This window comes from Pavona decussata, unplaced genomic scaffold (genome assembly GCF_977016875.1).
Source record: "Pavona decussata unplaced genomic scaffold, jaPavDecu1.1 SCAFFOLD_302, whole genome shotgun sequence".
Taxonomy (NCBI): domain Eukaryota; kingdom Metazoa; phylum Cnidaria; class Anthozoa; order Scleractinia; family Agariciidae; genus Pavona; species Pavona decussata.
This window is the reverse complement of record NW_028145698.1, coordinates 1,683,543-1,697,500: the sequence shown is the minus strand read 5'-3', so window position 1 is coordinate 1,697,500 and position 13,958 is coordinate 1,683,543. Positions and strand designations below refer to the sequence as shown.

At 35.2% G+C, this 13,958-nt stretch overlaps 2 protein-coding genes across 3 annotated transcripts in view; both read right to left on the bottom strand.

The window, feature by feature from the left end:
- LOC146454426 (uncharacterized) overlaps positions 1–9,394 on the bottom strand; it is a 328,274-nt gene extending 318,880 nt beyond the window's left edge. The window contains exons 1-4 of the mRNA XM_085095575.1: positions 8,880–9,394; positions 8,503–8,656; positions 5,906–6,078; positions 5,018–5,251 (exon numbers count right to left, since the gene is read on the bottom strand). Of these exons, the coding sequence (XP_084951701.1) occupies positions 5,018–5,251; positions 5,906–6,078; positions 8,503–8,656; positions 8,880–8,967 (649 nt within the window). The 5' untranslated portion in view covers positions 8,968–9,394. The remainder of the gene's footprint in view (positions 1–5,017; positions 5,252–5,905; positions 6,079–8,502; positions 8,657–8,879) is intronic.
- LOC146454419 (uncharacterized) overlaps positions 1–13,958 on the bottom strand; it is a 241,301-nt gene that overhangs the window by 73,745 nt on the left and 153,598 nt on the right. The window lies entirely within an intron of this gene.

Sequence of the window (13,958 nt, the reverse complement as noted above, 5' to 3'; positions counted from 1 at the left end):
AATTTGTTAGCACGAATTGTAACTTGTGCCTTTGTGAGAGATACTTTCTAATAGATAGAAATGAGTTAAGATGGAGCTGTAAACATTCCAGAAAATTTCTAATAAACACAACCATCAATTAAAGGAAATAGATTTCTAGTCCCCTCCCTCTCTATTCATTAAGGGGGGCGCGGAATAGAAATCAATTTTCTTTTGTTGATTTGGCCGTGCATCACCGATCTAGCGGGAGTGTAGTGAGGTGATCATGATTCCAGAAAATTTGTTGAAATGTCTACCAGAAGCTTGTCATTATAAGTTAATAAAAAGTCATGTTGGCAGCGTAGTTGTTTCAGTGGCTGAGTGGTGAGGGCAGCCGGCCGGTTCAAAATCGGATTCAAATCCTGGGCTAACCAAATCTTCAATCAATTTCTTAGTTGCATTGATTTCTGATTCTAGATTTTAGGTGAGTGATATTAACGAGAAGTCCAAGAGATACATCTACTATTTTGTTATCAGACACGTCCCCACGAGACCAATGACATAAGGAAACGTTACTTTACAATCAATAAGGGATAATCGTCGATTTAAAAAACGTCTAAATGCTTAAAGGACACAGGCATAATTACCAACATTATTACAATCTTTTTCTCATGATTATGAGTATGTCGATCATAAACGCCCTTATCATTATGTTTTGAAACGCTCCCAGCAAGACATAAAAGGAATAGAAGAAAAAAAAAAAAAGAAAAGCTTATTATGTTGAGTTTGGAACGCATTATCAAACTGAAGCTCATACACAACAAAGCAAAAGAAAGAGAAAAAGTAATAACCAGCTTATGCCACAATGGATTCGTTCATTGAAATGAGTAAGACATAAACTCGGTTTATTCTATTATCAGAATAATAAAACATTGGGGATAGCGATTTGTTCTTTTTTTTTCTAAAAATTAGAGCTCGTGTCACTAATAAGGCACATAAATCCTAATAGAAATAAAAAAAAAATGTTTTTAACTGATATATGTGTCACTTCTTTACAATTTTTTTTTTCCTTTCTTTCTTTTTTCTTACCACGTGTAAAAACTTAATGATAGGTATGAGAGCTGATAACCCTGCTGCGTTTAGCTGGGAGGGGAGGGGGGTGTGGGTTAGCTTGTTTGCATAGTTTTCTTGAGCCACAAGAACAGAAGGAAACTGAATAGATTTGAATCGTCTGGACTGAAATTACTACTTTTGTATTTGGGCAACATTTCCAGATGAGAACAAATGAACGGTGAGCGTGGAATTGCCATTCGGGTCCGAGTTTATCTTATGATTGTGTTGTTATTGTGTTAATACTAGAGGAGCGTTCTTACAGCAATCCAGTATCGGTTGGTAATGGTCCAGGAATTGAGGTCAGTTGTTTCCCTACACACGAAACATTTAACAAGGTGCGATCGCCCCGCCAGGGTGAACAAACACAAGGTTCCGGGCAAGCCGCTAAAAAAGGTCAACGGAAAGTAAATATCAAAGAGGAGCGTTTAACATGTACTTTTTTATTCCTCTATGTGGATATGAAACACACACACACACACACACTCACGATGTTATTGTTTTGTTGATGATGCTGCTATGATGTAAACAGTCCTTTTTAAACTCCGTGAACACAAAAAATGTAGATCACCGTCTGTCTGTCCGTCAGTCTGTCCATCCATCCATCCATCCATCCATCCATCCATCCATCCATCCATCCATCCATCCATCGAGCCATCCATCCATCCATCCATCCATCCATCCATCCATCCATCCATCCATCCATCCATCCATCCATCCATCCATCATCCATCCATCCATCTATCCATCCATCCATCCATCCATCCATCCATCCATCCATCCAGCCATCCGTCTATCGTTTCAAATAAGAGAGCTTTTGAAAACTGCGAGTTTATATACTTTTGAGTCCTCAGAGCGAGTTGACCCCATCCAGTCCTAGGAGGGAGGTGGGTACTATGCACACTTGATCTTTGCGAAGTTTACACGATTTTTTGCATATGCATAACTGAAGCTACGTTCACAAGGTACTGGACAAATTTTCCGCCGGTTGAAACATTTGACCGGACTTTTTGTTCACACGGAACTGTTCAACATTTTTGCTCTGCTCTGAATGTTAACTTTTGTCGGTGGTTTTACAATTTGCCCATGCGCAGGGCACTACTTTGCTAAATACAAAATGGCGTCGAAGAAAAGAGAGGCTAACCCAGTGGTAGTGATAAAAAGGTTAAAGATTCGACGCCTGAAGGCGTTTCAGACACAGTTGATTTCCCTGGTCCGAGTGCATCAGTAACCTTTAGGTATCTCTCCTCGTCCGATAGATATTATAGCTACTTGTTTTTCAACATTCATTGAGGATCTCGTACATTGGAACCTCGATTTAACGAACCTCTATTTAACGAAGTCCTCGATAAAACGAACGATATTCTATGTCCCGGCCAAAGTTACAGTAAAATGTATGGAATAGAACCTCGATATAACGAACATAATCCGGAAACCCAAACGTAAAATCTACCTCAATATAATGAGTTACAATGTCAACACGCGACAGAAGTTAAACGCTGAACAGATCAACAGTCAACAAATCCTTTAATCCTTATGGTAATAGAGAGACAGCAACCTTTCAGTCAACGGCTTATTATATTAGATATTTGCACTATAGTATTTCGACATCAATTAACTTCTGCTCTATCTTCTTTGTCTTTTGTTAGTTCTATTAACTTATTCACTTTTAAAGGCTTCTTGTGATAAAACGAATACGTAACCGGAATTTCTAGTCCAATGCCCTTGTTTCTCCGTTTGCCAGTCACTTCCACTGAGATTTGTCCTCCGTGTTTTAAAACAAAGGTACAGATATTAAAGCAAAAACACTAAATCTTTGAAATTCGAAAATGTTGGGTAGTGCAACATAACAACACTAAAGCCCGTTTCCTTGTTTACTTCGACAATTTTCTGTATAACGTCTATGTTGGAACATTTAATTTAAGTCGCTTTTAAGTCTCGTTTTTTTTTTTGTGAACAAAAGCTGCGCGTCTGCTCAAAAGTGAAAATTATTGCTACTTAAAGCCACCATGCTTAATGAATTGCATCTCAAAACGCGTCACTTCTGGGTGAAAAAGATTGCATTGAATGGTGTGACAGAAGTCACCTGTGTTACAAATCAATCATTAACTATGACCTCGATATAACGAATATTTTGATCGTTTCCCCTCAAGTTCGTTATATCGAGGTTTTTTTTAAAACGAACCCTCGATTTAACGGACAAATTTGGCTGGTCCCCAACGACTTCGTTAAATCGAGGTTCCACTGTAGTTGTAGACTGCTTCTGCAGAAAAGGTCTGACCTTATCACAAATTTTCACGAAATTCGCCTTTGACATTGGAAAGTTTTCACGCCACTCATCAGTCACGATGATGACATTAACAAAATAATAATAATAATAATAATAATAATAATAATAATAATAATAATAATAATAATATTAATAATAATAATAATAATAATAATAATAATAATAATAATAATAATGGGGAGAATCTCTTTACTTACATATTTCAAAAAAATTGCTTATTTACAAGATAAGAGTATAAAAAAGAACTATTAAAACCTATTTACAACTGTGAAACGGATTACGAAGTAAAACTGAGTTTTTTCTTTGAAATGATACCGAAAAGCAAGCGTAAATCGGTTATTTGCAACTAAATGTTAACGTTTTGTTCACAAAAAGTGTTGGAAATTTCTTAGAGTCGAATCACATATAACGCGAGTTTGTAACTTTTCAACCATCCTGAAGTAGACGACTGACAAAAAAGTCACTATTTAAATTCTGGCTTGCGCAGTTTCTGATGTAAGTTTCTGATATAATAATAATAATAATAATAATAATAATAATAATAATAATAATAATAATAATAATAATAATAATAATAATAATAATAATGATAATAAGAGATTTGCTCAAGCATATAACAGCAAAAACGAACGATAAAAGCCGACGTTTTGGAGTGATCATGACTCCATTGTCAAGGGAACAATGTAACAGATTATGCAAATTACATCATTTAAAACGATCTTGGCGCGAAAATTAATATAACAGGGTGCGAAAATTACACAAGTACTTTCGCACGAATAGAGTCCTTCATCCTCTCTTGCAATTGTTTGCATTAAGACCGTACTACTTCGAAGCAAAGCGAGTATTAAAACGACACTTTCCATGTTCGCAATCTAGAGTTTCTTCCTCTATCTTTCCAGCTGAGTTATCACGCATTGATCAATGTAACCATGCCTTTGCCGTACCAAAATTTAGACGGTCAAGGTGAAATTTTGGACCGTATCGGCTTAAAACTCGTCTTCAAATTTGGAGGTCGAATTTTTGAACAGCTAGGCGTTTAAATTTCATACGGTTAGCGTGGTTCAGTGTCAATAGAACACCTAATCGCGCGAATTTTCAACCGGTCGAAAAATCGTCTGGTACGCTGTGAACGTGGCCTAAAACAGCCACCAAATTTGGTGACTCTTGAAGGATAATCTTTATTTGTTCTCGAACAAAAAAAAAAAAAAGAAAAGAAATTGGTGTCCAGGGATAATTATAGGGGGGGGGGGGGGGTTGGGGGTCTGACTCTTGACAAATTCGGCTTTGCCAATCAGAGATGTTTGCCGATTATTCACTTATGATTACTTTTAAACTTTTGAGAAAATAATAACAGCAAATATAATAAAAAGGGGAGCTGGTGGATCAAAAGTGGTCGCTACATGGAAGTTTGGACGCATATCTAACTTAATGTGACATCAGTATCTCATAGAAGCATTTTGAGCAAGCTATCATTAATCTTTGTTAGGTTTTCCTTGCTTTAATACTATCAAACTTAAAGAGTTCTAGTATCAGAAATAAATAGGAAAAAATAAATAAGCATTTTGTAACATATGAAAAACTGGTCCAAAAAAAAAAAAAAAAACATCAAGAGTGCGAGTTTCTAAGCTCATTTTAAATGAAATAATCTTCGTGACTCACTTTCCACAACTATGAACTTTCTCTCGTCAGTGCCATATTTGCTTGTCGCCCGGCATATGTAGTTTCCCTCCTCTTTTATTCGGATGCGTGCAATGTTTGTTGCATTGACAAGAGTTGTTGAGTTCCTTATCACCTCCATATATATAGGAAGGGTTCCGTTGGCTGTGCACAACGTACGCGTGGCGTTTAACACCGCTCGCACGACAGGAGCTGGTGACACAACCTTTGGTGCAACTAAAATGAGGATGATTAAATTGAAAACCGTCCGTCAATGATGACGTGACGTTGGCAATAAAATGACATGACTGAATTTAGGAAGTGGCATTTGTACAAAAAATTTAAACCTTAATTTTAAAAGAAGAAAAAAATGAAGCTAGGTGTAGCAACGAAATGTAGGGATGCAAACCACAGCCATTGAAGATTTCTTCAGACCTGGATACAAACCTGGCTTTCGCAAGATACAAAGAACTGGATAATCTTTTACCCGCATATATTTTGCTTTCTCTGCAAGTGGTGAAGCAGTTACCACAGTTGTTTGTCTGACGGAATTTTCCATGAAAATTTGTGCTATTGTAAAGTTAGAAATAACAAATGAACTTGAAACAAGTTTTAGTAAGTAGCTGCTGTTATTATTATTATTATTATTATTATTATTATTATTATTATTATTATTATTATTATTATCATTATCATTATCATTATCTACTTTTAACTTGTAAATATCAATTTTGCTTGGAATAATATTATCATTATCATTATCATTATCATTATTATTATTATTATTATTATTATTATTATTATTATTATTATTATTATTATTATTATTATTATTATTTGCTATAATTTTTAATAATGCCAGCGCGATTTCTTCAGCCGGTATGTTCTTACCAGGTGAACCAGTGGTGAAGGATAACCGAAATCCTCTCCTTACAACAATAATATCTGAGAAGAATGTTATTATTGCTTGGTCTCCAGATACAGAAACAGAGTTTCTAGTCATCTCCCCACAGTACACGCCGAAAGACTCTTTCTTGTCATTAGTAATCTTCAAATAGTCATAACTGCAAGGAAAATAATTTTTCTAATTATAAAGAGTAATGTGGCGGAAATGGAAAAATTACTTTACTGTGGCCGATAGATCACTTCGTCTAGAGCCAGTCCCATCTTTCGATATGAGAGTCTAGTGAATTTTTTTTTTTTTATCTTTTTCGTGTTCGGTGACACTTTCACACGTTTAATTAAAAGGATTTGATGGTACTCTTTTCAACTGCCCGTAGTGTTATTATTATTATTATTATTATTATTATTATTATTATTATTATTATTATTATTATTATTATTATTATTATTATTATTATTATTATTATTATTTTTATTATTTTTTTTTCTCTCAAGTGGGTTATTCCTTGCTTGCTATCTTTTCCGTTTTCCAACCCACTATCAAGTAATCCTAAATCAGGCTTCTTCTGCTCGGATAACTGCTATATGAGACACGTTGCTTAAAGAGAAAAAAAAAATGTCTAACAGCTGGTCTCTTGTTTTTTTCTTTTTTTTCAATGCTGACTTAAACAGAAAATCAGAACACCTCCAACACAATAGTGAAATGCCTGAACGCTTCACCGAGCAATTTTCACGTCATCGCGAAATGTAGCGGCAAATTTGATTGCCTCGTTAGAGAAATGCTCACACATTCGCATGCGTAAACCAACACTGAACGTACTAACGGATTCCATCCTCGCCAAGGTGTTTGTTTAGGCCGTCTATTCTTATTTATGCTTATCTTGTACCTCAGGCTTTTTAACTAGTCTCTTTATAATGGAGTCACGATGACCCCGAACCTTCGAGCAATAAATCTATCGTGGTTTTTTCCCCAGAAACGACACATAATTTATTTAAAGTGTCTTTCTAACATAGTTTTTGTTTTGTTTTGTTTTTATTTTTTAGTACTTGTTTGAGACAAAAATGTGTTCAAGACCTTTTGCATCTAATCTTCTTTCAGCGATTTATACGTCTCAATAATTGAAACGTCGTTTTTAGGACAACATGAATGTCAACAAATTGCGCATCAGTGGAAAATAGGTATATTTAATTGCTCGAGGCCGAGTAGAGTTTAGGATTAATTACATTAAGGATTAATTAAGGATATATTCTTAATTCTACGAGGATTCATTGCGATTACAGGACAAAAATTTTTAAAACCATTGAGCTGTTCAAGGCACTTCGTGAAACACTCAGCCAAGGAGGAAAACCGTTGAAGCCGGCGACACACTTTAATTAGCGATTTTATACGCCGATAACCGCGAAACTCGCCAGGTGTGCCCGGTGCAGCGATTGCGATTTTCGCCTATAGCTTCGATCGGCGTATAAAATCACCGATATCTGGCATGTCAGATACCGGCGTTTAAATTCGCCGGCATTCGCCAATTAAATGTGCCCGTTCCCACGATTTTCTACGGTCATTACTGCGAATCGCCAGTAAAGCCAACCCAGCAGGTTGGGTGATTTTATCACATGAATTTTTAAAACTGCCACATCGCCTCGATCGGCAAAAAAAATCGCCAAGTGTGTTTGCACCAATTGTTGGCGAAAATCGCTGGCGATTTTCGCTTTCGATCAAATTCGCCGCGATCGGCGTATAAAATCTTCAGGTGTGCTGCCGGCTTCACCAAGCGCGCAACACGAGAATACTGATCGTTATAAACATGTAATTAATAAAAAGATACGGCCTTAATTCATTAAAACAAATGTTGCTTATAAATTATCTGATTCACCAGCGCTGTAAAGCTTTATGCCACCACGCGACAAAACATTGATAAAAATAGTAAACGGTGCGTCCGAAGCAAGAACTTGGATTCTGCCGCGGGGACTTTGAACCTGACTATTTTTTTTAACATTTCCGTAAACGCCATGAAACCTCAGCGCCTTTTCAAAAATTTATCTGGGGAATATTTTGTGCGGTCGTTTAGTGTTTATCGACTTTTATGATATCATAAATTGACCGGCCGTTTTTTTGCTTTTTTTGTTGTTGTTGTTGTTGTTGTTGTTTTTTTCTTTTTTCAGAAAAAGGAAAATCTCATTTTAAAATGAAGAAAGTTACTTTTCTTAATGTAAATTGTGTGTTTCTACCTCATATTAGTGCTCCTTTGATCGTGTTGAATACTTTTCGCTTAATTTCAGTGCTTTCCTGAAGTTTTAAGGAAATCCAGAAATCCAAGATGGCGGGTCCAAGATGGCCGCCATTTTGAAATCATGACGCCATTATATATTACCACCTTAAATGACGTCTTCACTTCCGATTGTGAAGGTCAAACGAAACATCATTCAATCTTATATCAATCCTCCAAGTTTAATTGTCAATGCTTTTATAATTTCGAAGTTATGGAGGGGTGGGGAGATCCCCCTCTCCGGATCTAAGAGACATAGGGTTAAACTTGAACCATTTCACTTACCCCTAATATTATGATAATAGAGTTAAATTCACTTACCGACATTTTTCATGCCACTCTAAGTCAAAGAAGTCAAAAGTAACCAGCGTCATGCCGTCTGGAAGTGGAACCGAATAACTACAATTCATATTATTTGGGTAGTTGTTTGGATATCCAGGACTTGAAAGCGAGTTGTTTACCGCTGAACCACATTCTGTTAAAGACAAAATTTAATCAACGTCAAGCACACAGGTGTGCACAAACAAGCAGATGCAATTACTGAACAGAAAATTATGACATTAAGACATACTGCACAGCCTACCAGAAGTGACAGTTAAGTACATTTTACATATCTCATGGCAATAAGGCCTGTAATACCACGGTTGTCCGTGTATAATTTAACTGGAGCAAAGAAAAGAAGCATGAAGTGAACTTACCTTGGCTGGCGAGAACGCCGTTCTCGTTCCAAAACAGCACAAATAGCAAGGTAAGCATTGCCATGCTGGAGAAGTGTTTATACACCATCGCAATTGCTCAAATTACTGATCTTTATTGGAGTAATGACTCCTGCGGGTAAACAGAATCAATTGCTCTAATAAAGTGAGTTATTAAAAACACTGTCCTAGATTACTACTGCCTTATCTTACCAAAGAAAATCTGTCAATTTACCTCACTAATCTCAAGTGTCAATCTGAAGTAATTTATATTTATTGACTGTTTATATCGTATGACAGGAAAACAAAGGTTGATACTCGGCTGAGGTGCGACATCTTGCTTTAAGTTTGTCTTCGTATTGCGCGTTAACAGTATTGCCTTTTCACAATTGAAGATACCAAAGTCTTGTTGGTAACCTTGGTAATTTTAAAGTTAAAATGAACCATGAAGTAGATTTCATGCTGCGGAATAAAAATACAACAAAACCTGAGACGACTTTTTGTGGGATTATTGTTATAAGTAGAGGGCCATCATGTGCTCTTCGAAGTAACGTGCTCGTGTTTGGAAAGATGACGACAAAAGATTAGACGTTACGTCATTAATATGACAAACAATTATTTCCTGGAAAGTCACAGTGAGCCTTACAAAAGAAAAGGAAACTTTTGTACGAGATTACAACGGAACATCGTTCACCGCTCCTGGCAAAAAGCATGAAATAAGGCACATCATAGTTGTTACCCATATTGAATTTATCTGGTGCACAAGGACATTAACTGTTATTATACCAACCTTTAAAAACCTTGGGAACATGCCACGTCAGAAACCCGTAAAAAAAATACTTAATGTAGTTACATTGACTCCATGAATGGAAGAACACCTTTTAAAAGCCAGTATAGGCCACTAAACACACAGACGCCACTGTATAGCTTAATACTATTCCGAATTTCAAGGCCATTAAAGGTAAGGCAATGAGACTTTTATAAGGTAGTATGTACCAAACTATTTCCTTTGTGTCCGCAAAGTGGACTGATGACGTTAATAAATAAGGCTAAAAATGGTATAAAAATGAGTACGTTACGATAAAAAAGTTAATATTTCTCACAAAGAAAATCAAAACTTGAGACAAAGTTGTTGTCATGGAGACAGGAAGTCAATCAATCATTTTATCATATTGCTTCCTAGTTAGGTACCAAGTTCACTGGTCTAGTTTTCGCCCCCATTACACCCCAAGACTGCATAAGGTGCAGATGAGAATCAGAAAATCATTAAGCATGCCAACTTAAATAATTTCTCACGATAGAACACACCAAGACGCCAACTATTGTCAGCGTGTTAACCAAAAAAGACATAATAAAAATAATCGCCTGCCTGCAAGATAGCAACATCTCAACCATTGATAACATTAAAATTTTGCTTGCGCTGCCACCAAAAAACAAGGTTAAATAATAGGCAGTAATAACCACAAGAATTGATGAATTATTACCGCGTAAGGCGCATTCATTCACTAGTAAATAATCAACTATAAAATACATAAAATTAAGTCTCACGCACCAATCTGAGGTAAGGCCAGTTGTCTTGTAATATTTATAACCCTGAGAGGATAACAGTTTAACTGACAGCTACCGTGTGTTATACAAGTTTTATTTCTGGCAATGACAAAGTTTAATGACTCAATGTTGACCTGCCTAGATTCTTCAATAGATTTACAGCTGCTTTTGTCATTGGCCATGTGCTTCCTGTAAGATGTAAGGATAATTTATATTTCACATTTTAACGACCCAATTTTGAATCTTTTCCATAGCACTTTTATGGATACCTTTTCTGACATTTTAGTTTAATTTTTTAAAAGGTTCAGTGTTTTAAGGAAGATGCAAAGGAACAGGAGAGTTTTGGTTAAAGAGTTATCTGAACGAATAATGGTATGATTGATTGTTGAAGTGACATAAGTCTTGCATCACCATATTTATATTGGCTTACGTATAATTTCTTTCAAATATAAGATATATGTACACTTTTTGAAAAAAAAAAAAAAATTCCCCGTAAGTTTTAATTTGTCTTGGTTCAAATAAAATTTATACTGTGTGTTGAATATGATAATTTTTCGCGTTGGTAGAGACTTCTGGTAGAGTCATTCCAGATGACTTAAAACTGGACCACTCGTACAGCTAATCAGGTTGCATAATTCACCTAAACAGAAGGAAACTAGTATTTGCCCTGCCGAACTCAATCCTTAAAATGTTGCTTTGACCAGCATTTACTAAAACGCTCTGACGATACATTGACGAAGTCCATAATAACGAGTCTAATTGTGTACTGTGTGCTTCGCAAAGCAATAAAAAACATAAGAAGAAAGTTGATGTTAAAAAGTTTTGGCAATAAACATTCATGAAACATTCATGATAATTTTTTTTCCAAAATATCAGATGACCTAAAGTGTCGTAAAAGAATTGAACGTAGCCCTCTTCCAAGTCATTGCTGAATTAAATAAAGAAAACGGCATCTGGTAGCTCGGACATTTTAATCAGATTTTACACCGGATATGCAATTTCGCTATAACAACACTTACAAAGCTTTAGACAAATTTATGAGTTAGTTACTCAAACACATTGATCCGGCTTTTCATATTATGATCAGGCTACAACTGAAATACTGAAAACAGTTAACCAGTAAAAATCTGGAATGATCATGTACAAGAAGTTCCCTACTTCGTAAAAAGAATAACTAAACAAACCTGAGTTTAAATTTTTGTTAACAAAACATTTGAGAAAAACAGCATAATCAGCAATTTCGCATTTTGAGATGCTAATTTTATTTTCTAAACAAAAAACTTGTTTGTAAAGAGCAAATTGTAATTATTTGCTGGTGAAAAGCATCCGTTATTATCAGAACTCGTAATACGCTTTTTCCTGTGATATATTCTTCTAACTTTTGGGTAGCTTTTAGTAATAATTATGCTATGCAAAATAGCCATCTGGGCTCATGCGATGTATTTTTTGCAACAAAAGTACTAGAAAGCAGATCACTCTCACTAATGGCTCAAACCAATGGGTACGTTTTGTTGGCTAAGTTTAAGATCAGCTCAAACGATATTCATTTGTGTTTATTGTGAAATAATCAAAGTGCGCAGTGTTGCGTTTATTTCTTCGCGCCAAAGTTTCACTTCTATTTGCGTCAGTAGCTGGATGTGTTAGCTAAATATTAATTGAACAGTTAAATTGGACAGTTAATACACAAAGAGAACAACAACTATAATTTCACTTACCTGAATGACTTAATGACTGATGACAATCGATTCTCTCTACAAGAAGTTGTTCCTCAGGATTACAAGCGTGGGCAACACTGAACGCACTTAGAAAGTACAGCCCTGTCCAGCTTTGGTTTGTGATAACAAATTGCATAAAATGTTCACTTGTTCTGCGGTAGATTTTTTTGCTATTAATTCTTAATTCAACGGAGAGGTTGCCTAAAAACTAGTAATTATGTTGATTACAGAAAAAAAAATGACCAAAAATTGAACCAGTTTCTTTTTTATTTCCCTCAAGGAAAGCAGCTGTTAATTTTTTTTCGCATAACTTAACTTCAATAAGCGGACATTTGCTTGTTTTTGCATTCAAATGAAAAAGTCGTTCCATATTGATGAATGAAGGAAATATTCCTCTGAAATACATTTGCTCTACCCTAAAAAATAAACGGCGACTAAATTTCTACTGTGTACATGTATATATATGTTACAATTAACTCTTTTCTTTCGAAGGATTAAAAACAAGTATATAATTATTCGAATGTTATTGTTGAAATGTGATGCAGTCTTGTGTCTTGCTTACAGTCTAATTTATACCTAAATAATTTATAATTTTTGCTTCCTATAAGTTCACTTTTTTAATTCTAATGAAAAGATAATTTTCAATTGACTTTTTTCGAAGAATGATTCTTTTTTTTATGATGCCATGATAGGATTTAATTTTGATTCAGTTGCAACTGACTGTGTGATGGCATTTCTGAGACTTAATTTAACATGTGGCCATTATTGCGTAATATATTTTTTTTCATATTGCTAACATATCCTTCTCCGATGGGTTTACAGAAAATTCACGCTAGTAATTAAAAAATATTATACTACTTTAAATATTTTTATGAACAAAACAATACAGGTAGCCTTGGGGGTGATTATATAATAAATTACTATTTTTCAATGTTTAACCCTATAACCCAAAATATCACAGAACAAATTCTCCTATCTTTTTTCCATACATTTCTTATAAAAGAACCAAGGAGAAGTTATTAAAGTATCAAGAAAATTCACCTTTGGTGTTCATATCCTTAATTCTCATAACCGTAGGGGTTCAAGAAGCATTGATGTGACAAGGGGAAATTTGGTGCTGATCACTGTTAGGTTTAAAGGGTTAACATCATTTTGTCCTTCGACTGTTGAAATAGAAAACCTTGTTAACAAAATTCAAATTATGTTGCCTCAATACTTTCATTACGGTTGTCGAATGAAAAAAAAAAACTTGCCTTTTGCACGTGTGATGTTAATAGAACTATCTGAACGGCACTCAAAGATATTTCTTCTCAGTTACCCGCTACCTGTATATGTTTACAGTAAAGTAACATATCTTTTTTTACCTTTGTTGATCATATCAGCACAGGTCGCTTGCTTTGGTTTCTGTTTCATTCATCGTGTGAGGTCAAAAAACAAAGAAGAAAATGTTTTGCTATTTTAAAGGGAACCTCCGAGTTTGAAACAAATTGACGTTAAATTGTTGGAAGTAGTATATAAATTTCAAAGCTACAAAAAATAGATTTCACTGGTCGGCTATTTTTATTTTCATTTTTTCTGTGCGCCACCATTTTGGATTCCATGACGTCTAGCGGTTGCCCAATTATTGCGTTCGGGAATAAAACCTAATCAATTTTTCTTTTCCTCGTTTAAGGAATATAAAAGTGTCAAATTTCACTTCCGGTTGAGTGCAGCACTATGCAAGACAGGAGACTGGGCATAGTTGGGCTGTGTTGTCAATACAGAAATGCTAGTCTCGCAATTTCTCTATTCTTCAATGTTTTTTTGAGTGCAGAGGAAG